The following is a 23,911-nucleotide window of genomic DNA, read 5'->3' on the forward strand; positions in this document are numbered from 1 at the left end:
CAAGGATGATTAGGAATTTTCTAGCAAATTGAGCAAAAGAGCAGAGGAACGAAGCACTGTGTATGGAACCACCTCTAGGCATCACAGTCCTTCCACTAGCTGAGCTTTAAGGAGAGATGCTTCTTTCTAGTGGAAGAATATTGACTACGTAACCCCTGATCACCTTACACCAACTTGCGTAGCCCCATAAAACAGCCACCAAGCTCCTCCACACCACTGAGCCAACTACTTGGGGTTTCAACTCTAAAAGCATCTGTCTGCGGTCTTCTCAGAGACTGCCAGGGTGACTTGAAAGCCTTGAATCCCTCTTTACCCCTGATCAACAACTTGTAGTCTGTAAAACTTTCACATATAATGTAAAATTTGACTTGAGGTTCGAAAGATCATGGGGTTATTGGTAGACAGCATGGGAAGTGCTTAGCACAGCCCTGAAATCAAACCGCCACCACACTTCTGCTGCTACTTCTTCAACAACTCCAACTATAGATAATAATTGCTATTATGGTTTTAATAGCAGTCTTCATCATAATAGTATTCTATCCCAGCGACCTAGTGAATTTCAAGGTTCGCTGGTTGTCCATCATTATCCAGAATGTTATTTGCGTGTCTCTACACATGCCCCAGTTAATTCTCTCCCTGCCCCATTAACAAAAAGGAAAACGAAATCAGCCTTCCACTGTGCTCTCTGGATCTTCAGCTTGTGGTCATCAAATTCCTCTTTAATCTCCGGAGACTTCTGGAATGTTTGTTTTCCATGACTTTTTCTAATGAAACCTGGATGGCCCCCAAACCTCTGCTTCCCTTGCACTTTTTCAAGTAGATGAAACTTCAATTCTTTGGGCAGCTTGTCCCTCAGGCCAGAAGATAGGGAGCTATTTCCTTGTCCTTCCCTGTGGCTTCCAGGACACCCCCCAGCAAAACCCTCCTGCTTCTGTGAAGCACGTGTGTCCTGCTCAACCTCCCTTTTCCTGTCCCCATGCTGTCATCTGCTTTTCTCACTGACCTTTCATCTTCATGCACTGAAGAGTTTAGCTTCCGGCTCAGACTCTGCTTCTTCATCTCCACTATTGTCATCACGTGTAGTGACTCCGACACCCAATAAACTCTCTGCTCTCTTGACCACCTTGCCTTTCGTAGAAGTCTCTCCATTTCACATGGACCTTGCCACTGACAGAGGCTGCGCCCCCTCCATCATCTCTCTGACCCTCATTGTCTAACCTTCCAGTACATCATTGCTTCCAGTTTTGCAATTCTATGACCACTTGTCACTATGTTATTCAAGCTCTTAGCAGCCAGCATGCCTGGTGGCGCTCAGAAGTCACCTCTGTAGGGATTTGTTCCCTGTCTACTTTGTCTAAATTATGCTCCCCTCTGAGATTTTCTCTCACTGAACCTGCTTAGTTTGCTCATAGCATTTATCACAATATGAAATGATTGTTTTACTTCTAAGTTGTCTATTTTCACCCCATCCACATCCTCTTGCACTAGAATATGACTGCAGAAGTCTAATCTTTCTTGTTCTTTGTTGGATCTCTGGTACCTAGCACGTTGCCTGACACATAGAAGATGACCAATAAATAATTGAGTGAATGTGATTACAATTTAATGATGGGCCTCTAAGCAGTTGTTTTATGACCTTGTCGAAGAAAAACAGTGCTAATCAGAAGATCAAGGTTAACTTAGGTAAATAATTGACCGATTCTTTTAAGGTGCCGAAAATCTGTATTCAAACAAATCTTTGGCAGAAGAGAAGACAAATAAAACAGGCACAGGTAGAACTGCTCATGCTAAAGTAGGCATGCAGGTGGGAGCCTTACCTGCCTGTGAAGTCAGATTGGTTCAAAGTCACTCAGTGCGGCCTGGTAACTCCTGGAGGCTTGCCAGCTATCTGGACTCCTAGACATCACTGTGGACACCCCAAAAAGAATCTGGGGATGGGGTCCTGACTCTAATTTAGACAAGCTCCCCAGGTACTCCACAGGCAATAATGGCATTTGGGGTCCACTGAACCGGAGCATAGCAAAGGAAAGTAAAAAGTAAGAGTTCATCTCATACCATCCAGGAGAGAAAGGCTACAAATATGGTGGACATGAATATTTCAGTAAGCAGAGACAAATGCTCTATTGTAGGCAGGGTGTCACATCAGGCCTCACACGGACCAGATGAAATGCCCTTCACCTTCACCCACTTCCCTTTGCTGGAGGTCCCTGCTCCCCAAGCTACTTCCCAGTCACTGGTTTGACTGGGGAGATCACTACACAAGGGAAAAATTCATTGCTCATACATTTGACTTCAGTCTCTTCATTTAACTTGTTTAAGGCACACGGGGCTTCAGCACAGGTGAGAACCCAGTCCCAGGAAGCAGCATACACTCAAGGACCTGTTTCCTCACCATCCACTACTTGAGCGACTTGAGCCCTGAGACAGCCATGCCAACTGTGAGAGCAGCAGCGACACTGGCAGGATACACTCCATTTGTCTTATTTGGTTAAGCATCTTCCAGTCCCAGATCAGATTCGCCTGTGTCAGCACCTTTGAGTGACACACACACCCCTCTGGCTTACGTCGCCTGCAATATTTGACAACACGGCTTTACTCAGGGCTGCCTCTTCAGTGTCGGCCCAACCCTCTCAGTGTAGAGCAGGCGACTCACTCTTTGGTGCTATCATGGGCCTGCGCTAGGATGGGAGGGTGGCCTGGGGCACCAGATTGTGCCCTGGGGAACCTGGGGTCACGCTGAGAGGGATTTCTTTTCAGGATTTCAGGCTGAGAAAGAATGCAAAGGAAGAATGTATGACATAAACTCCCAGCAAAGCAAGACAGAGCGGCAGGGAGGAGTAGAGTGGGGGGGCAGGTCAGAGGGGGTCAGAGGGAATAGATGACTGACAAAACAAAGTGATGATCCAGCATATATTTGCAAAGTCTTATCTCTTCATGCATTAAGATACATTTTATCACTTTCATTTTAAGAATATTATTTTATCAATAATAAATTTTGAAGTTTTTTGAGGGTTTCCAAGATAGATAGTTTCTCCTGAAGATGACAGTTTGTTTCAAGATGTCGTTGAAATGGATACTGAGAAGTATCAGTGGCCACAGCCAACTCCTTTTGGTCTCCCTTTCTTCTCAAGGCCAGGTATGAGTGCCACTGGTCCTGATCCCTTAGCCTGAGGCTGGGAGCCTTCAGGGTCTGTACAACCTCATTTCCCAGAGCTGGTACAGAATGAACCCATGCTGCACATGGGAAGATCACAGAGGGCTGCCTGCCCCCTGCAGCCCAGCCTCAGTAAGTGCAACTGTGCGAATGGAGAAGTGGGGTAAGAAGGGGGGAGGGAGGAGCCAGGGACAGTCCAATCCTTCCTGTTCTTTTCTTTAAGCAGAGCTCCAGTCCCAGGAAGCAGCATTTACCTGGGGAACTGTTTCTTCCCCACCCATTACTTACTGGTCCAAGGTTACTTGAGCCCTGGGAACGCAACGCCAACTGGGAGAGTGGTAGTGACAATGGCAGGGCTCGTGTTGACCGACCACAATTCTCTTATATCGAGACACTGATGGACAGGATCCTGCCTAATCTATTTACAGAGACACAGCTATCATCAAGCAAGCAGGCAAGCATAATTCTCTAAAGGTCCTGCAGACACTGTGTCATCAACCTCCTTTCCTCACTATGATTCTATAATCTGTTTCTTGTAAGGAGCAAACATATCTTGACGTACCTTGCTCAGAAATACAATCACAGTCTATTAACTCCATCTACTCCCCACACAAGAGAAAACTGCCCACAGTAGGGGGAAGGACGTCTCAGGCTTCACACAGGGGATTTTCTTAGGGTCGCCCATAACTGCAGCCACTAGCAACTAGACTACAGCCTATACTGTAACAAGATGAAAGTGCGTGAATTTGAGGCACCACGCACTTGTGGAAACCAAAGAAAAGGTGCGCACTTCTGGATCAGTTCTCTGACCGATGGGAAGACTCTTGCCTCACCTGCAACTCATGGCCTATATACTGAGATTCCCAGGTCCAGAGCACGCTCCCTCCTGGGCAGGGAAGGATGTATTTATACCATTTGGCTGGGAGGGTTGGTTTTCATGTCTTGGCCCCTGTCAGGGCTCCGGCCTCCTTTAGTTAAAGCACAGCTGTTGGACCAAGGCCGTAGGGAGAGGATGAGTGGTGAGGGTGGGTTTGGGATGAATAGCGACAGAGCGCTTCACGTGTGCCAGGCGCTGCTTCAACGAGTTAATCCTCACCCCACCTCTGTCATGTGGTTACGATCACGTTTCCATTAAACTTACTTGGTGTCTTACGACTGGCAACTCCTAGAGCTGGGATTAAAATTCAGGCTTGTCTGGCTCCAAACCTTGTGTTTCTTACCATACGGCACATGTTTACTCTACAGGGCTCTCAGTGCCATCACATCTGTAATCTGTTTCCTCGCCCTTTGGTCCGCGTGAATACTATCCTTTGTACCGAGCTACACTGAGATGGCCGCATGTGCTGCAGTCAACTCTAGAGTGTGCAGTGGACATTGCCAAACCTTTGGTTGCTTCTCTTCTGCAATTTAAACTACATATGTTGGGTACCAAGAACAGATGCTCTATTGGACAGTCCCAAATAATCAGCATGGCCAAGGGGGGACTGGGCTCTTGTTTCTAGAAAAACATGATTTGAGCCAGTGTTGCCTGGACTTTGGGTTTCCTGTGATGCTGCATAAACCATACAGAAATTGTGATCATCAGCTCAGCTTTTATGCCTCAGAACAAAGCTCCTTGTTTTCATGGTATCTTTATTTCCTCTCCTGCTTCTACACTCCTGTTAGAAACATCTAGCCAGACTTGGTGCTTATGGAGTGATGATGTCTTCACTCCATCCCCGGTGGCCTTTTCAAGAGAACTTATTTTACATCTCGGTATTTCAGTGGCTGCAAATCTGGGAAAACACATAATTTATGGGTACTTCTGAGATGTGTGTCTGGATCAGGGATGAAAGGAGGGAAGTTGAAGGTATCTTTCAATCCCTGATGAACTCCCAGTGACCGGTGCATCTGGTCCCCATGGCTTTTTATCAACAAGACACTAGCTCTATGACTCCGTCTCCATGGGGATTTATACGCTGAGGAAAAAATGTCCGTTTCTTGCTGTGAGTAATAGGACCCCTGAGTGCTGAGTCGCAAGCATCTTCTACCGCCCAGATTCATCAGCAGGACCGCGTCTCCTCAGGACCCTCGTATAGAACTAATTTTCAGCAAAGTCTAGTTTCCATGTTCTAGGTTAGTACCTTATCAGATGGTTGGCCCAAAAGACAGAAACCAGAAAGTTTTGTGTATTGCATCCTGGTTACTTTCTCTGGGGTCCTATCACCCTCCAGGTGGTTGTCTCCAAGGTAACTGGTATCATACTGATCTCATCTCTTACCTCCATCCAGTCAGTTTCCTGTTGGGTGTCTTCTTCAAGGTATTTCCAGCCCCCAGCCCCGCATGGTTACAGAACGAGGAAGACAATCGTGGTGGTCTACAGGTGCTCAGACCAATTTGCAAAAGAACCCCTGAGTGCCAAGGTAGGTTGTGAGACACACATTTCACACCTATTTCAGCCCAACAACTTGTGAAATGGGAAGGAGACCAGACTTAGTAAATTTTTACTCTTATTCATGCTTTACTTGCAACTTTCAACTGACCTTAACTTAGTACTTTCTACCAAATCAACCTCACTCACTGGAATAAGATATCTAACCAATCAGCTTGGGGTAGTTGACTCAGCCTCCCATGTATAAAAGAGAGATAATGATGCCGACTTTATGGAGTTGTGAAAAATGAATGGAACAAATACACAATGCCTGCCATGTAGCATATACTCATTAAGTGTGGCTTTTAACCACAACTTTTACATTTCTGTCAAGAGTATCACCTTCCTGCAGTAACCCTGGGGACCTTGCATTAATCTTTGCCTCAGATTGTTAATTCACTTCTCATACTCAGACACCAAACTCTATTCATTTTTTCTCTAAACTGTTCATTCCCACTATCAATGTATCACTTAGACACATTGTTTTTTCACACCCAGACTATTGTCATAGCCTGCTAGCAGGATCAAGCGATGCCTTCATTTGATGGGTATATATTCTGAGCATCTAATATGTGCCCTGTTTAATGGCATTGGGGCCAGAGGGGCAAACGACTCTGACAAGGGTCCTGTTCTCATGGTACTTACATTCCTGTGGGTGAAGATAGATAATGAACAGATACATGAACAAAAATCTTGATGATGATACGTGTGATGCAAACACTAAAACACAGCGATGTGGCAGAGCATGGGTGGCAGGTGGAGAGTGGGAAGAGCGCATGAACCAGGTGTCTAGGGAAGATCTATTTGGGAGAAGCTAGTTGAGCAGAGATCTGAATGACAAGGAGAAACCCCAGTTCTGGGAGCAGAGTGTTGCAGGCTGGGGCAACGAGGGCAAAGGGCCCTCAAAGGGGAATGAGCCTGGTCAAGCGGAGGGACAGAGGGCAGATGGTTGTCGTGTCAGTGCAAAGGGCCTGGGGACTCAAGAAGAAATCAAAGAGAAGGGCAGGACCACATGCTGTAGGAATACCAGGCCACGGAGAATTTAAGATTTAGGATTTAGGTCATGGGAAAGATGCAGGGTTTTATCAGAGGTGTAATATGAGCCACTGGAAGTTTTATACGGTGGATAACATGATGTGAAGCACATTTTATAAAGCTCACTCTGCTGGCCAAGTGGAGAATGGACTGGGGGCCATTAAGAGTGGAAACAGAGTAGCCCAGAGAGAGGCTGGTGGCTGGTATCAGTGGAGAAGCAGTAAAAAGGAAAAACACAGGGTATGTGTGGAAATTGCTTACTGACTGATGACAAACATGCAACCCGAGCATTCGTTTTTTCAGGATTTCTCTTGCATGAAGAAGGGTGATTATCTGTCAATATTCATTGCACCATTGAGCCGATATGCAATGCATGAATCATCTCTGAGATAAGCAGATGAGGCTTTCTTGTAATCTTTCTATTTCGCTGAGATAATTTCACTTGCTTTGGAGTTTATGAGGCCATAAGTGGCTCCCATCTGTTGATGAACATATTTCTAAGAGTCATTTAGTCTCAAGTATGAAATACTTGAGGGGAAGTTAAATTGTAACTTTTATATTCTGTGTCATCTTAGTAACAGAACCAAAATTGGAAGCATGTGTTCAATTTTGGTCTTTCATTTTCAAAGCTTTAGGTCAGGCAAAGAATTAATTTCATTTGTTTACAAAGCAGATTATGCCTAATAAAATCTATTTTGTTTATGGTCACATTTTAGTCAATCCATTGCCTTAGAAAATGAGAGAAATCTGATTGGCTAATTAGTCAACATAGTAAATTACATTATTCCGCATCCACAGAACATTGGCCTAATTGAATTATCTAGTAATGGTATGACAGAAATATTTCCTTTTAATACATTTTGAGCAAAGGCACATACCAGTGATGAAACAGTGAATAATCTTGTTTATTCCACCCTTGTTTGATGATCGACCACAGAATATAACATAAGACTTCTATGGATAATAACTTTTTCCACATTAAGGAAAATGAAGCAAGGTAGCTTTCAGTGGGATCCTTACTGGTGCTCTGAATTTTCACTACTTGTCTGTGCATCTTTTCCTTCCCAGAAATTTGTTCTCTGATAAGTGCTAAAAAACTGTACAAAAGCAAGTTTCAATAAAATTGGTTTTAATTTATGCCTAATCAAAGAGATAGGTTTGATCACTTTCTTTCTCTAGTGAGAGGTAGAAAAACTCTCCGGGACACTTTCTTTCACTCTTGAAGTTCTGATGAGGACTGTTTTCTCAGCCAAATTCAGATACACACAAAAGTCTACACACAGTATCAGGGATGCCCATGGGATCTGCCCTGAGAGGCCAAAACCATTTATATAGCACGGATTCTACAGAATTGGCCTTGTATTAATGACCACTACTTGTTATTTTTTTTCTTTCTTTTTTTTTTTTTGCGTACGCAGGCCTCTCACTGTTGTGGCCTCTCCCGTTGCGGAGCACAGGCTCCGGACGTGCAGGCTCAGCGGCCATGGCTCACGGGCCCAGCCACTCCGCGGCATGTGGGATCTTCCTGGACCGGGGCGCGAACCTGTGTCCCCTGCAGGCGGACTCTCAACCACTGCGCCACCAGGGAAGCCCAATACATGCTATCTTGATAGTTAAAATGTTTTTTAAAAAGGACCTACCACATCATAAATATCTGTATTCTAGACTCTCACAACCAATTGCTTCAGTGCTGGTGTTAAGATTGGAGTACTGGTTAGGGTGGTCATAAGTGGGATCATTTAATTAACAGAAGAACTTCCAGAACAAGTAGTAGGACAGCACAATAGCGAAGAGAAAGGATTTCACAATGAGATCCATCCACCTGGATTCAGATTCCAGCTCTGCCACTCATCATGTGTGTGCCTTTAAATAAGGATATTTAAAGCAGCAGGGAACGGTGGCTGGCGCTTACACGGTAGGGTTGGATTGCCTGCTTCCATCCTGGTGTGTGATCTGGGGCAAGGCATTTAACCTCACTAACGTTGACTCCCTTGATTTGTACCTGCCTCCCAAGGTTACGGCTGTGAGGTTTAAATGAGATAATTTTATGTAAAACTTATCATAATGCCTACACACAGAAAGTTTATTAAACAATAATAATGCTATTATTATTATTAATTTAGTGCTAAGCATGGCAGGACCTGAAAAATTACTAAACCTTTCAAGCTTGAGTTTCCACCTGTATAAAAAGGAGATTAAAATACGCATCCTCTTGGGGTTGCTGTGACAAATAAATGAGATGGCGCATTACATGACTAGCAAAACTCTCGGTCACGATTATTCAGAAGCATTCTGAGTGGGAATGATCTTGAGTGGGAATGCTTAAGTGAGAATTATCTGCATATTTGACTGCTAACAGCTCTCGCAGTGAGGCTAATAGACCATTATTTTCCTCTTGGTGTTCACGCTTTTAAAACACCCTAGGGCTGTCTTCTCCTCCCTCCCTTTGTCATAACAATATATTTCCAGAGACTACTGTCTATTGTCTTTTTCCATAGACATCCTTATACAACGTTTTAACTTTCTTGGCTTCCGAATAAAGAGGCGAGTGCCAGCCCTTTGACACTTAGACCTGAGTATCTTCTAGTTATGAAGCCTTCTGACCTTTAATAAGGCCCATCTTTTACAAATCCTTCTTTGTTAACCACCGTTAGTGCCCCCACTTCTGGATCATTTCAGTCTTGCTCTCAAGCATTTTAAAAAGACTCATAAATTGGGTAGCTTTTTAAAAGCACAACTCCCAATTCTAGAAGGTAATCTTAAAAGAGAATGAGGGGGATGGGATCTTTACTAGCTCTATTCATGCTGAACCTGCCGAGAGAAACTCTCTTTAGGTCAAAGTTGTCTCCTTGAGTGCATGGTCATTTTGATAAGAATAGTGCAAGGTAATGCAATCCCACTTTAAATTTAGAAGTTGTAAAGTTCACGCTACACTGAAAAGGCAGCGGTGAATGACATTTCCATGTTTACATTCGAGAAAAAAAAACCAGGTGCCAAGTCTTGACCAAGCAAATGGTTCAGCGTTCTACAGGCAGTTATGGCATGTGGACATAAGGGTGAAATAAAGGTGTGGGTCCCCCTGCCCTTTGATTCTTTCATTCCCCAGCTGTGTGACCATTATTCGTAGAGACCACGTGCAGCCTTAGCTGTGTCTTCTGTTTCTGGTTTAGACTCCTCACTTGGGAGGGCAAAGGACAACACCTAGTTCCTGCCTTACAAGAGTCAATGGCACACCAGGTGTGAGCGGTCCAGGGTCCAGGGAGCAGCCTGCCCGCAACCAGCAGTTCCTCTGGTTTCTAGGATAATAATTTAGTGAGTGGAAGAATTTACAATGGACCAGGAATGGGTTGGATGCCTACGATGTGCAAGGTCTAACAGTGAACACAAATGAGTCAAACATTACATCTTCCCTTTGGGACAATACTATCTAGTTACAAAATCACATAGGAATATCAATAATTAGAATATAGAGTAGAAAATGCAAGGGTCTATAGCAAAGGGGCAGAAAAAATAATATAGGTGCACAGAAGAAGGAGAGATTACTCTTAGCTCTGTGATGAGGAAAGCTTCATGGAAGAGGTGATATTGGAGTGAGGTCTTGGAATATGAGTACATTTTGTACCTGCAGAGAAAGGTGTGAGTATGTTGGTAGAACAGTTTTAAATAGGACACAATAGTTTTACATAAAGGAGCAGAATGGGAAATAAGTCTAGGGAGGCAGGGTGCACGCTCTCCAATGGAGATCATAGGACTTTGGATTCTGTACTCACAGGTTTGAATTTTATCCTATAGACAAGAGGTGAGTGGGTTCCATCTTGGCTTCTTATTGGAATCACATGTTGAGTTTTTAAGTTGTAGATGTCTGGTCAGGATCATCCTCAACATTTACAGGGCCTAGAGCAAGAGGATGAATGGAAGCCCACACTCTGTATGTCTAAATATTCAGAAGTTTTAAAGTAAGCGATACACAAGACCCCGTCCTTGTTTCCACCCGCGGTCTGCAGCCTGTCCCAAAGGACTGCTCTGGGCCTAGAAGCTAAAGAAGCCCTGTCGCCTGAGGGCCACCCTGCCACAGAGGCCTGAGTGGCCCAATGGACCTTCAGGAGGAGGACAGGCCAGAAACTAGACACAGCTGGGGACTCCTGGGCAGTGTCTGGACCTGCCCCTGTCAAGGATGGGATGATTCAGTAAAGCTCACAGGATTCCGGGGAAGGGCAGGTTCCCTCACCTCATGCCTCACTTTTCTGACCTGGGATTGCCAGGCAGCTCTAAGTACTGCCCAGAATTACACCTGCCCACTGCATCCATCTCCCAAGCAGAGGGAGGGTGGAAGTACTGTTGCTGAGGAACGCCGTCTGCCTACACATCCTCCAGCTATGGGGGATGGGGCATGGGGCGTGGCTATGTTGAAACTAAAGCTTTTCTTTCTCTGGTTTCAAAGGGCACAGGCTGGTCTTTTATCCCCCAGCCCAACCTCACCCCAAAGGACCAGAGTGTCCAATTCAGCTGCTCTATCCCTCTCCAACATTTTGTGTGTGCTCAATTGGTCATCAAACTTTAAAACATGAGGCTGGAGAGAAAAAAAAAAGGGTTTGTCGGGCTTCCCTGGTGGCGCAGTGGTTGAGAATCTGCCTGCCAATGCAGGGGACGCGGGTTCGAGCCCTGGTCTGGGAGGATCCCACATGCCGCCGAGCAGCTAGGCCTGTGAGCCACAACTGCTGAGCCTGCGCATCTGGAGCCTGTGATCCGCAGCAAGAGAGGCCGCAACAGTGAGAGGCCCGTGCACCGCGATGAAGAGTGGCCCCCGCTTGCCACAACTAGAGAAAGCCCTCGCACAGAAACGAAGACCCAACACAGCCAAAAATAAATGGATAAATAAATAAATAAATATTTTTTAAAAATAAGTGTTTGTCTCTCTGTGCCTGTGGTACTCGAGGCCTTCGAAAGCACATGAGCCCTCTTGGCCTGGTCTAATAGTGAGGCCCTGTCTGAACCCAACCCCTGGCCCAGAATTTCTTGGGGGTGCATGTGACATTGGGGGGGGCGGGTCTCAGGATCTGTGCTAACAAAGCTCCAGGGTGATTATGTGCACATGCAGTGTTAATAATCACTGCTAAGAATGGGGGAGGCATTTCTGTTTAGTTATTGTTCTTCAGCAGAGGTGCCAGGTGACTGGTATTTCAGAAAGTAAAGTGGAACAGAATCCAAGATGAATGGGATGGCGGTGAAGCAGTGGGAGAGCCGTATGGAGTCACCATAGAGAGCAAACGAGATGAGGGCCTGGGGGGAGCAGAGGCCAAGGGCTGGGCGGTGGCGGAGGAGCTGGATTGGACAGGGCTATGGAGAGCACATCGAGTGCTGGCTGGTCAGAGGGAGGCATGGAGTGGTGGATGACTCTAAAGTTTCCAGCCTGGTATGACATGAATTGTGTCCCCCAAACAGATACACTGAAGTCCTCATTCCTGGTACCTGTGAGTGTGACCTTGTTTGGAAAGGGGGTCTTTGCAGAGGTAATCAAGATGAGGTCATGGGGGTGGGCCCTAAGCCAATATGGCTGGTGTCCTTATTAGAAGAGAAGAGGCACGCAGGGAGGACAGCCACGCGATGACAGTGGCAGAGACTGAAGAGACACAGCTACAAGCCATGGGACCCCAAGGATTGCCGGCGTCACCAGAAGCCAGCAAAGAGGCAAGGAAGGACCCGCCTCCATAGGTTTCAGGGAGAACTTGGCCCTGTCGACGCCTTGGTTTTGAACTTCTAGCCTCCGGAACCAAGAGACAACACATTAGTGTGTTTGAGAGCATCCAGTCGGTGAGAGTTTGTTGCAGCAGTCTCAGGAAACAGCTCCAGAAGCTGTAACAGCCGCCAATGGCGTTGGCTCTCTCTGAACCGGCCAATCAGCGAAGGCGAGCCTTTCTCACGACCAGCACCAGAACTGGGGACGTCCCCCCGCAACACGCACATCCCGCCCGCGAGAAACCGAGCCCCAGGTTCGGTATCCCTCTTCAGCAACTAGCTGTTTAAAAACAAACTATTAATTCGCTATGGGTTCCAGTGATCTACTATCCCAAAAGGCATAAACAGAAGGTATTCATTTACTACAGGTTTAAATTGCCTACCATGTAAGAAGGCAGTTTCCAAAACTGAAGTCGAAAGTTTTTATATTCAGTATTTCCATTCTCGTACTGACACTATGCTGATTTGATTTTGAAGGTATGTTTGGTAGTATTTTAAGGTATTACCTTTAATCTATCGTAGTCAAAATTATTCAGAAAAACCTACAGGAGACTTCATCTCTACAAGGCACATTCTTCGGAGAGGAAATCGTTGCAGCAATGAACTGCCAAAGGGACAGCTGAAAAAAATGGGTCATGCATTCATCTCATTCTGGGACGTGAGCTGCCTAGCGGTTCACTGCTCATTTTTGTCCTCTTCCCGTAAACAGACTGCGTTAACAGGTTACTTTAAAATAGCATACTAATCTCCCCAGTGAGTTACACAGGAAAGAATTCGGCGTGCGCTCCAGAGAACTCAAATAGTTGTTTGTTCTCAGAGCTCAGGTGTGGTAAAGTAGCTGTGGGCTAAAAATGCACGCTGGCTATCGGCCAACAGGCTAGAACCCTCCCTCCGCTCCAGCTCTGATTTCTCACGTTGGCGTGCAACTCGTAGCTTGCTTCATGGAAGAAGAAAAAAGGACTTGATTTTCAATTTCAATTTAATTACACAATCTATAGTGCCTAGTGGGAAGGATTTCGGGGCAAGATTAACGCTCACCAGTGCTCTATTTTACATGCCTTTCTGATAAAGAACACTATTGATTATCCAAAGTGAGTGTACAGAAATGTTTTCCAGAGCCAGATTCTTTGGGTGGCAGAAGGGGAGGGCAGATCAAGAGGTACAAACTTCCAGTGATAAAGCAAATAAGTCCTGGGGCTGTAATGGACAGCATGGTGACTATAGTCAATCTTAGCATATTGCATATTTGCAAGTTACTAAGAGGGTAAATCTTAAAGGTCCTCATCACGAGGAAAACAAATGTTTTGTAACTTTGGATGGTGACAGACGGTAACTAGACTTACTATGGAGATCATTTCACAGTGTACAGAAATATGGAATCATTATGTTGATTCTAATATAATGTTATATGTCAATTATACCTCAATTTAAAAAAGAAATTAAAAAGGAAGGGACTTCATCTTGTAGCTCTTTGGCAGACTTTAGATAAATTAGAAGTGTAAGATGCCTCGTAGAGTTGTATCCCCGGCACATTTTTGAGAGTGGGGAGTGCCTTCCTACATGGAAGAAGAAAAGATAGAAATTCTACTGTAGAATTAGAAATACAGCTGGCAGACACTGATTGAACAATACAACTATCTGTTCTGAGAATGACTGTATAACTAATATACTTAAGACCCTTACCTCTTAAGCTAAAGTCCAAAGAATTTCACTGTCTTACTGGGACTGGAAACCATTATGATTTTATCTGGCACCAGATCAATGTTTAAGATTATAAGTAAATATTTGGTTTTCTATTTTGGTGTCTACCTACTCTATTAGTTTAGCCAAGGGTAAAAAGAAGGAAAGTACAGGAAATGAAAATCTGCCCCAGAGAAGTGGTCTGTATTTCTTGACCAACTGCTTTACCTTGTTAAGTTAATAAAGAAAACAGTTCTCTAAGGAAAGGTATTCCCTCTGTGACTTAAATAAATAAAAATGGTAGCAATAAACATTACTGGTTAACTGTTGCTCAGCCTTACCAAGCTACTTGAGTATATACAAATAGTTGAAATACAATGTTAAACAGACCAAGTTCAAAAGGCAAATAAACTCTTTGAAACGACTAATTGACTTCAACATTGCACAGGGGTGGCATTTTCAAGTATTAAGATGGCTGCTGCAAAGAGTCAATACAGTATTTACAATTCTATTCAAAAGAAAAATGGTACCCGACAAGCCTTAAATTTTGCCTACTGAATTTGCAATATAGTATATCAACCAAATGAATGAACCATTTTTTAAGCTCGATGAATTACAGGGCATCTGGCACAGATTAGGTAGAGCTAGAACTTACTTCGGTTGGAATGACAATGAGGACCAGAATTGGAATTTATTTTGAAGCCCATTAGGAGAAGATGTTGAAAAATGTACCCTTGACTGGTATACATGCAGACGCACCATTCTTCCCCTTGGCAAGGGTGAGTTATAATTTAGGCCAGAGGAGAACAACGACAACAAAAGGCTTGGAGATTCTGGTCTATGAATGAAAGCTGTGCGTATTTTGCCATAGGCCAGTGTCTGCCTTCCCTGGGTCTAGTGACACAGGCAGCACTGGGAGAAACTGCAGCTCAGCTGGCCCGTGGGAAGAGGGTGGGATGGTGCAAGACAGGCCAGACTTGGTTTGGATGTGTGGCTACATGTCTCAAACCCCTTAAACCGTTGTACAGAATGACTCCATCTACTGGTAAATATAAAAAATTAATCAAAAAAGAATGGATAAGAAATAGCGAGGCAGGCAGGAAGACACTGGCTAAATGTGGGTAGAAATCAGAGACCAGAATGGAAAATCCACTTGTACGTTTCCACTGCTAAGGGTTCAGCTCTTAGCTTGTCTGGGAGGGAGTGACTGGGCGAATTAGAACTTGGGAAAATCACAGAGGAGAGTCACCTTAGTTAAGGGAGAAGCAGATAAAAGTATCTATTTGCAGCCATGATAGAATCAAAGAGAGATCATGATACGCTCCGAGGGATGCTTATGTCAGAACTGGCAGAGCCCACTTCTCACTGTTTCCCACCCTTGGGGAGGATGGTGAGGAGGGAAGGAATGAGGTGAGGGAGACAAGGAAAGTGTACGATCATTTACAGAGGATCGGTTTATCTGTTCTCAGAACCAATAACACGCGTATTGCTCATACCCAAGAACTAGCAATGCCCTCCCTTCTAAATATTTACAAATAATTATTAATCTTTAAAGCAAAATTCTACATTACGGTTTATGAGAAGTGAGGAAATACCTGGTTGGTGATATGGTCCTGGAGTTTTTCTCTGGTCACTGAAAGAGAGAGCAAAAAAGAAATTCAACATGAAAGTATGAAAAGGAATAAAATACTGTACTGGTCTCACTCTGTTCTCACTCAAAACTCCAAAAGAACTCTCCAAGCAAGAATGTGTATCACAATAGGGACATTTATAATCACTCCAATAATTGGGATGAAGAAAAAAGTCAAAACCGAAATAAACCACATTAGGCAAAGATAACAGAAAATGGAGTGGAAATCCGGGAAGGGTGATACCAGAGAATGTAGTAAACTTTGGCAGAGAAATAAAGAGATGAAAGGACCAAAGAAAAATTTGAACCACAGCCAGTAAACTCAAAGGTTTACAAACAATGACAACCTGTTCAAGCATAATATTAACACTGAACTCAATGAACCTTGAGGACCAGGCGAGGAGATTTAAAGTGGTGGATGGCAGAGGTGCTACTTTTCTCTGACCTATGAAGATGATAAAGACGTTCTTATGTTTTGGTACTGGCAGAGACTAAAGTACAAACCAACAGTCCTATGAATGGTATCTTGGTCAGGACAGAAACAAATCAGAGTAACATAACATATGAAAAGCAGCACAGGGGTATAAATAATAAAAAGTCTAAAATAATAAACCTCAGTCATTGCGAAAACAGCCTAAAAGTGATCAATGTCATGTGTCTTACATATAAGGAAAAAAGTCCTTAGGAATAATCAACAACCAACAAACCATCAGGAAAGAGAGGAAAGAAGACATTTTGTGGCCCTGCAGTTATTTCGTGCTTGTGAACATCTTGGTGTGATACGTACACTTTATTAAATGTGTCCTTTTAAAATTTTAATTAGGATGATTGTGTAGTGACATGCATTTATAAGAAATAATACAGACAGATCCCCTGTACCCTTTACACCGGTAACATCTGGAAGATCTCTAGTACAATAATATCACAACCAGGATATTGACATTGACATAGTTGAGATACAGAACATTTCCATCACCACAGGGGTCCCTCACGTTGCTCTTTTATAGTCACATCCATTGTCTTCCCGCCTCCACCCTCTTCTTAACTCCTGGCAACCACTAATCTGTTCTCCATTGCTATCATTTTGTCATTTCAAGAATGTTATGTAAATGGAATCATACATTTTATAACCTTTTGGGATAGGATTTGCTCACTCACCATAATTCTCTGGAGAGTCATCCAGGTTGCTATGTGCATTCCTGTGCGTTTCTACCTTTTTATTGCTGAGTAGTATTCCATGGTAAGGATATACCAAAGTTTGTTTAGTCATTCACCTGCTGAAGGACATCTGGCTAGTTTCTAGCTATTGTGAATAAGCTGTTATCAATATGTATGTACAGGTTTTTATGTGAACATAAGTCTTCACTTCTCTGGGATAAATACCCAGGAGTGCAGTTGCTGGGTTGTATGGTAGTTGCATGTTTAGTTGTTTAAGAAACTGTCAAAACTGTTTTCAAAAAAGATTTGTAATGAATAAGTGATATTTACCAGTCAGTTGAGCAACTGATAATAAGTATATCTGGAAATTTTACTAAGTGTTCAGTACTAGGTTAAGTGTTACATGGGATGCAGTAGAAGAATAAGGAGTCCAGAGAATGGAATGGCTCTGTTGAGTGGGATCTTAAATCTAGTCACTGTCACGAAATACCAGGGGCCAATCTTGGAGTTTCTAGATAATAAGAACCAATTTTCTTCACTTTTTTTTAATGGTACTGCCCAATCGGACTCTCTTGATACATTTTAATATTTAGATTTCCCTTGTCAGATAATATGCAGACTGTTTAAAGAAGACTGTTTAATGGTTTGTGGGGAAAAAAACTTGCCTTTTGAATTAAATCACCAGTATGTCCAAGAAGAGGGGGAAGAACATTCAGGAAGGAGAGAGCCAGTGGGTCCAAAGCACAGAAAGGAAGCCAGCATGGCCGGAGGAAAGTAAGGGGAGGCCAGAGTAGTGTGAAATGAGGCAAGAAACATACAGCCATGGTCATGTAGACCGTTTGGGGGAGATTTATGATCTTCCCCAAAGTAGAGGGAAGTCAGTTATTAAGGGGGTGTAGCCCAGGATGTGAGTAGGGGCACTGGAATGCCTTGGTCAGACGTGCATTTTCAGAGGACCACTCAGGGCTGGTTGCTACCTGGGGAATAGGCTGGAAGTGACGTCAGGGGCAGCAGCAGCACAAAATCTTAGTTCTGTTTCCTTAGGAACCAAGGGAAATCAGAAGGAATTCAAGTGAAAAATAAGAGCCCGAACAATCAAATAATCATAACCTAATCACGCAGCAGCCCACTGGAGTCTAGAAAACGGAGTAGGTGACAATCTGGCATCTAATTTACAGCTCTGTCATTTACTAGATGCTCGATTCAGGGCCAGCTACTCAACGTTCTGGTCCTGTTTGGCCATGTATAACGAAGAGTTAACAGTATTTACCCCTCTCAAGATTTGTGAAGATTAAATAAGTATGAATTTTGCAGGCAAAGGGTGAGAGAAGGGCATTCCAGGGAGTTGGGACGGGAAGGGTAAAGTCTCAGAGGCAAGGAGAGGGTGTGTTTGGGTAAATTGTGAGACATTCTGAGTGGCTTATATAGTATAAGCATACATGGCACAGCAGGTGGGAAGGAAGGGGTGTGGGAAGAAGGTGAGACACCAGCTTTGGGAAAGATGACTTGAGAGGTGGGGTGGAGGATGGATTGATGGGGAAGAAGAGGACCCAAGAGCAGCTACGAATCTGCTCCTCAGAAAAATGCCAACACACAGCAAAATGGGACAATGCAGGAGGCTAGGAGACCTCTGCAGCCATGCACAGATTTGCAAGAATCTGCAGTTTCAAGTCTGTTTTGAACAGCAGGCCCCAACACATGAAATAAAAATTTCTCAGATTCCAGCTCCTCTGGACCATTTTTCGTCCCTCACAACTAGACTCATCAGCTGTTCAGGCATTTCCCTAACTTAATGAATTGAAAGTATGAGTTCAATGTCTAATATATTTATTCTAAAAAAATATGATCCCTTCAAGATGGCAGATACCACCTGAATGCTGGGTGTGCAAAGACACACACAGCAGGGCACCCACCCTCAAGGTCAAGGTCAAGTGGGAGAGAGATGTAAGTAGAGATAAGTGGCAACACTGCATTTTAAGTGTTTTAACAGAGTTTTGTGAATGACACCGTGTGAGAACACAAATGAAGAGCAACCGGTGTGGCTGATCTTGGGGAACAAATAGGTTTCCGGGAGAAATATTGCCAACAACCACTCTTATCCTCCCTTTTGGCTTATGCAGAAATATCTCATGAACAACCAAGGACCACCTATTTTTAAAAAATATTTATTGATTGATTTATTTGGCTGCTTTGGGTCTTAGTTGCAGCACGCGGGATCTTCTTTGTGGCATGTGGGATCTTTCATTGTGGCAGGCGGGCTCTTTGTTGTGGCACACGGGCTTCTCTAGTTGCGGCACATGGGCTTCACTCTAGTTGTGGTCTGTGGGCTCTAGAGCACGTGGGCTCAGTAGTTGCGGCATGAGGGATCTTAGTTCCCCGACCAGGGATTGAACCTGCGTCCCCTGCATTGGAAGGTGGATTCTTAACCACTGGACCACCAGGGAAGTCCCAAGGACCACACTTCTTATTGATTTTTTATTGGCCTTTTGCTCAATGGAGTTTAAGAATATCTTCTGGATATAGGCATGTTTGAACAAATTCTTAGAGAGAGGATGAATACAAGAGCTTAAAAAAAAAAGATGAGATAGGACCTATCCTTGGGATGTAGGAATCGGAATAATGAGCAGGTGGAACTTGAATCAGATCTTCAGAAATGGCTGGAATTTGGAAGGCATCATGAGAATGACAGCTCTGACTAGAGGAGAGGGTCTTGGGAGAAATACTGTTGCCCAGGGTGACCAGGAAACAAGTCAATTGCCTTATGTTTGCAACAGTAGACAATCTGCGGGCAATGATGGTTTCTTCAGCAGAGGTGGAATATGAAGGAAAATTAAACTGGTGAATACATTGGACAGAGTAGGGAGAGCAATTGGAGAATACATAGGGGGCTCTGGAGGGTGGGTAAACTAGGTGATGGATTGGGGTCTAGACCAGGGAGGTCGAAACGGGAAGGAAGAGAGAGAGAGAACGAGGAAAATCAAAGGAGTGCATGGAAGAAATGTTTGAGAGAAATTGGTAACAAATGGATAAGGGGAATAAAGATTGGAAAGAGTCATATCGGGCTTATTTAGTCACTTAATCAACAAATATCTGATCAGCTACCATATGTCACATGTGGATACTAAGCTCTGGGGATTCAACTGTGACCAACACAGGCCTGGTCCCTGGCTGCACCCAAAGAGCTTGCTGGCTTGGTTCCCTGCTTTTCTGACATTGTCTACTTCTGGACTATAGTCTACTTTTAGCCTTATCCATTCTGTAGCGATGCTCAAGCTGTTTTGAAAGTACCACATGTGAAAGCTTAAGACAAGGAAACGAAGGTGAGGTTACGAATCTCTTCCTCTTTCTTGGAGTGCAAATACGCCCATTGTATTTCTGTGTATTTCGTACGGTAATTGGATATTCTACAGCTGCCAGATTCTGGAATATCGCATCCCCCCTCCTCTCCATTAAAGGGTATTTTAGGAAGGAACATGACAATCTGGGGAAGAGGACCAACATGGTGATCTGTAACAGGGCAGACCAGGCAATTTGGTGAACTAGGGCCCTGTCTTTATCTTGCAAAAGAGGACAGAACTGTAAACATTGCTTATGCAAAGGCTCAGGGACCAGGAATAGTCCAAGGGAGCCAAAGATGGGAGCAGGGGAGCGGTTTCAGAGCAGTCCATGGGCAGGAGGGACTCAGTGTCTTCAGAATCTATCCACAAGTTATGCCCGTCTTTTTAGAGCCACTGCCTTGTTGCAGCCCATCAACAGCTCTCCCCTGGATGGTGACATCAGCCTTTTGCTGGTCCCTGCTTCCACACTTGCTCTCCCTAAACTCCTTACTACATCCTATTTGCCTTGCCCCATCTGCTTCTTGCCCATCTTTCCAACCTCGCCTTGATTTCCATTCCCTCTCCCTTTCCACTCTCCAATCACTTTGGTCTTATGGGAATTTCTGGTCCTTTTGACCTCTGGTTCTTTGTGCAAGCTGCTGTCTTTCCGATTTGACAGGGCTAGCTCTTTCAAATTTCCAGGTTTCAGTTTAATACTAAGACCGTAGGGGCTCTTCTCTGGTCACCCCATCTTCTCCTGTGATTCTTGATCTCAGCCCTTCGTTTATTTCTTTCCCAGCACCTACCACAACTTGCGATTGTTTTCTCGTTTGTATGTTCGCTTGCTTCTTTGCTCGTTTCTTCTTCTATAGTGTGAGCTCCCTGAGGTCAGGGACCCTGCCTATCTTGTTTCTGTTTTTTTTTTAATTTTGTCTTTTTAAAATTTTGCTATTTTCTGATTTGAGACTACAGTACATAATCCTTAAAGTTTTCAAGTAAAAATTCTGGCAATAACATTTTATTAACAAGGCAAGATCTCTTATGAGGAAACCACGTTTAAAAATAGAAAAAGTAATAACCATTTTTATGAGGCGGCTGATTTTAATATAAGTGTAAGAGCACTAAAGAAAAGGTTTAATTTTCTATATCTTATAGCAGTGGTTACTAACACTTAAAGAATGTGGGTCTCTTTAAAATATCAATAAAAATTAAAATATGACAATTGCTTATACTTTTGTTATTTATTAAAGATGTTTTATAAAGTGTCTATAAATTCAACACTGTACAAAAAAGGAATCTGTACCTTTTTTAAAAATCTATTTTCTTCTTCTATGTTTTATTTATTTTTTTTAATTGATTTTTTTAACAACTTTATTGGAGTATAATTGCTTTACAATGTTGTGTTAGTTTCTGCTGTATAACAAAGTGGATCAGCTATACGTATATACGTATATCCCCATATCCCCTCCCTCTTGCGTCTCCCTCCCACCCTCCCTATCCCACCCCTCTAGGTGGTCACAAAGCACGGAGCTGATCTCCCCGTGCGATGCAGCTGCTTCCCTCTAGCTATCTATTTTACATTTGGTAGTGTATATATGTCCATGCTACTCTCTCACTTCGTCCCAGCTTACCCTTCCCCCTCCCTGTGTCCTCAAGTCCATTCTTTATGTCTGCATCTTTATTCCTATCCTGCCCCTAGGGTCTTCAGAATCTTTTTTTTTTTGCTTTAGATTCCATATGTATGTGTTAAAAATGGTATTTGTTTTTCTCTTTCTGACTTACTTCACTCTGTAAGACAGACTCTAGGTCCATCCACCTCACTACAAATAACTCAATTTTGTTTCTTTTTATGGCTGAGTAATATTCCATTGTATATATATGCCACATCTTCTTCATCCATTCATCTGTCGATGGACACTTAGGTTGCTTCCATGTCCTGGCTATTGTAAATAGAGCTGCGATGAACACTGTGGTCCATGACGCTTTTTGAATTATGGTTTTCTCAGAGTTTATGCCCAGTAGTGGGATTGCTGGGTCATATGGTAGTTCTATTAAATTGATTTTTTTTGGAGTATAGTTGATCCATCTTTTTTATTGTTGTATCCAGGGCCCAGTGCTGGCACACTCTAGGTGTTCAGTACAAATTTACAGAATGACTGACAGTATTTTTGGTCGGGGGCAGCTTGTACCAGTTCCCATATTTTAAGGGCAGCTGCTTCTGGCTCTTGCTCCCTAGTGAAAGGAAAGGTTCAGTGGTTAAAACTCACTAGATGGATCACATGAAGGCCTGAAGGTGACTACTGATAAATTCTGACCCATACCAAATACTTTGTTTTGTGATGGTGGCCATTTTTGTATTAGTTCCCAATGGATTTTCAAGGATTTTAAAGTATCCTAGTAATAGTGATTATGTCTAATGTCCTTTTCCCCTCCTATTTTATACAACATCTGTAGTAGCCTAGTTCTGTATTACAAACATAATAAGTGTTCAAAATTGTGGAAATTGAAGTGAAAGACTGAGAGTTAATTCTAGATAACTTACAAAACACCATTTTTATACTTTTCCTGAAGGTTAACAATATTTTAATTGTCCTTTTAGTTTGAATTTACCCAAATTGCCACCATTTTCTTTCACTAAACTGCTATTTACTAAAATAGGGCTTCTTAGCATAGTTACAGTGAAGATTCAAGCTTCTGTTTAATTGAATTATGGGGTTTGCAGAATTAGGGGCCTTGGGTGGTGCAGTATTGGGGTAGACTTGACCTGAGTGCCCCAGTTACAGGTAGGAACCCAACACACAAACTTGGGCTGTGTCTTGGGATGATAAGACAGACACGTCGGATACAGTTTCCCTGGCAAAAGGTCACAGTGAGTCCAGGATTTGTGGTTTCTGTCCAAATAAGGAAGAGGTAGGTGATTTTAGGTGATGTAAGTGGCAGGGAACATAGCCATGTTTTAAAGGGACTTAGGGACCAGTTCATGAACAACTCAGGTAACAAGGTAGAAGCCATGTTGGGGACTGAAGGGTAAGGCAAGGGCTGATTTAGAAGGTAACAGGGTTGGATTCCAGTTCCTAAGGTCAGAAAGTCTGGTGAGGATCATGGGGAGTCGAGCCAGATGGACCACTTCTGTGAGATACAGCAACTTAAATATGAGAAAAATGGTCTCCTCCCTTGAGCTATTAAAACCCTAATAAATTAAAATATATAATTATATAATTATTTTGTGGCTCTGGTGGTTCTGATTGCAGCTAATGATAATTTTTTCTCTTGCTCACAGATAGTCTCAGCCTGGTGGAGATGTAAATGTTCCCTGGCTGAGACAAGAAAAAAGGAGGGAATCCCACTTAAGGAAAACCTAAGTCATTCCTCAATTTATTCAAATCATATTGGAGAAAGAGGAATGGAATTTAGGGGATAAATTGTAACTGCATAAGCCATTGCTAATAAAAGATTAAGAAGTATGTGGTTTAGCATCTTTTAATTATTTTTTCTAGCCTCTTGAATATACAATGTTTGAAATCTCTGGTTGGATCAACATTATTTTGCTCAGAGGTTTGTGGACTTTGCATACTGATTCTTTCCTGTTTCCAAGTACATTTGCTTTTAGGCTATTTTTATTCACTTTAAAGGAATTTTAATAACTTTCTGTTGACAGCATGGACAGCTGGTCTTGAGAATTAAAGAAGATTCACTTGCTGACTGAGGAAGGAAGTGACATCAATGAGCTTCTAAAGTCAGCCCAGAGGGGGAAATTGGCTTGTGAGAGAGTAGCCTTTCATGGCACTGTC

General features: G+C 43.3%; 2 protein-coding genes across 3 annotated transcripts in view; both read right to left on the reverse strand.

The window, feature by feature from the left end:
- Positions 1-15,653, reverse strand: part of AQP4 (aquaporin 4) — a 68,485-nt gene extending 52,832 nt beyond the window's left edge. The window contains exon 1 of one of the 2 annotated variants that reach the window (XM_060028834.2): positions 15,611-15,653. The gene's annotated coding sequence lies outside the window, so the exon portion shown is untranslated. Of the gene's footprint in view, positions 1-10,369; positions 10,420-15,610 lie in introns of those variants that run through there. The other variant, XM_060028837.1, reaches the window with a different exon arrangement.
- The window catches only part of CHST9 (carbohydrate sulfotransferase 9), a 235,284-nt gene that overhangs the window by 4,233 nt on the left and 207,140 nt on the right, over positions 1-23,911 (reverse strand). Inside the window, exon 4 of the mRNA XM_060028831.1 lies at positions 15,611-15,648. Within this exon, the coding sequence (XP_059884814.1) occupies positions 15,611-15,648 (38 nt within the window). The remainder of the gene's footprint in view (positions 1-15,610; positions 15,649-23,911) is intronic.

The sequence above is a fragment of the Delphinus delphis genome, chromosome 13, assembly GCF_949987515.2.
Source record: "Delphinus delphis chromosome 13, mDelDel1.2, whole genome shotgun sequence".
Lineage (NCBI taxonomy): Eukaryota > Metazoa > Chordata > Mammalia > Artiodactyla > Delphinidae > Delphinus > Delphinus delphis.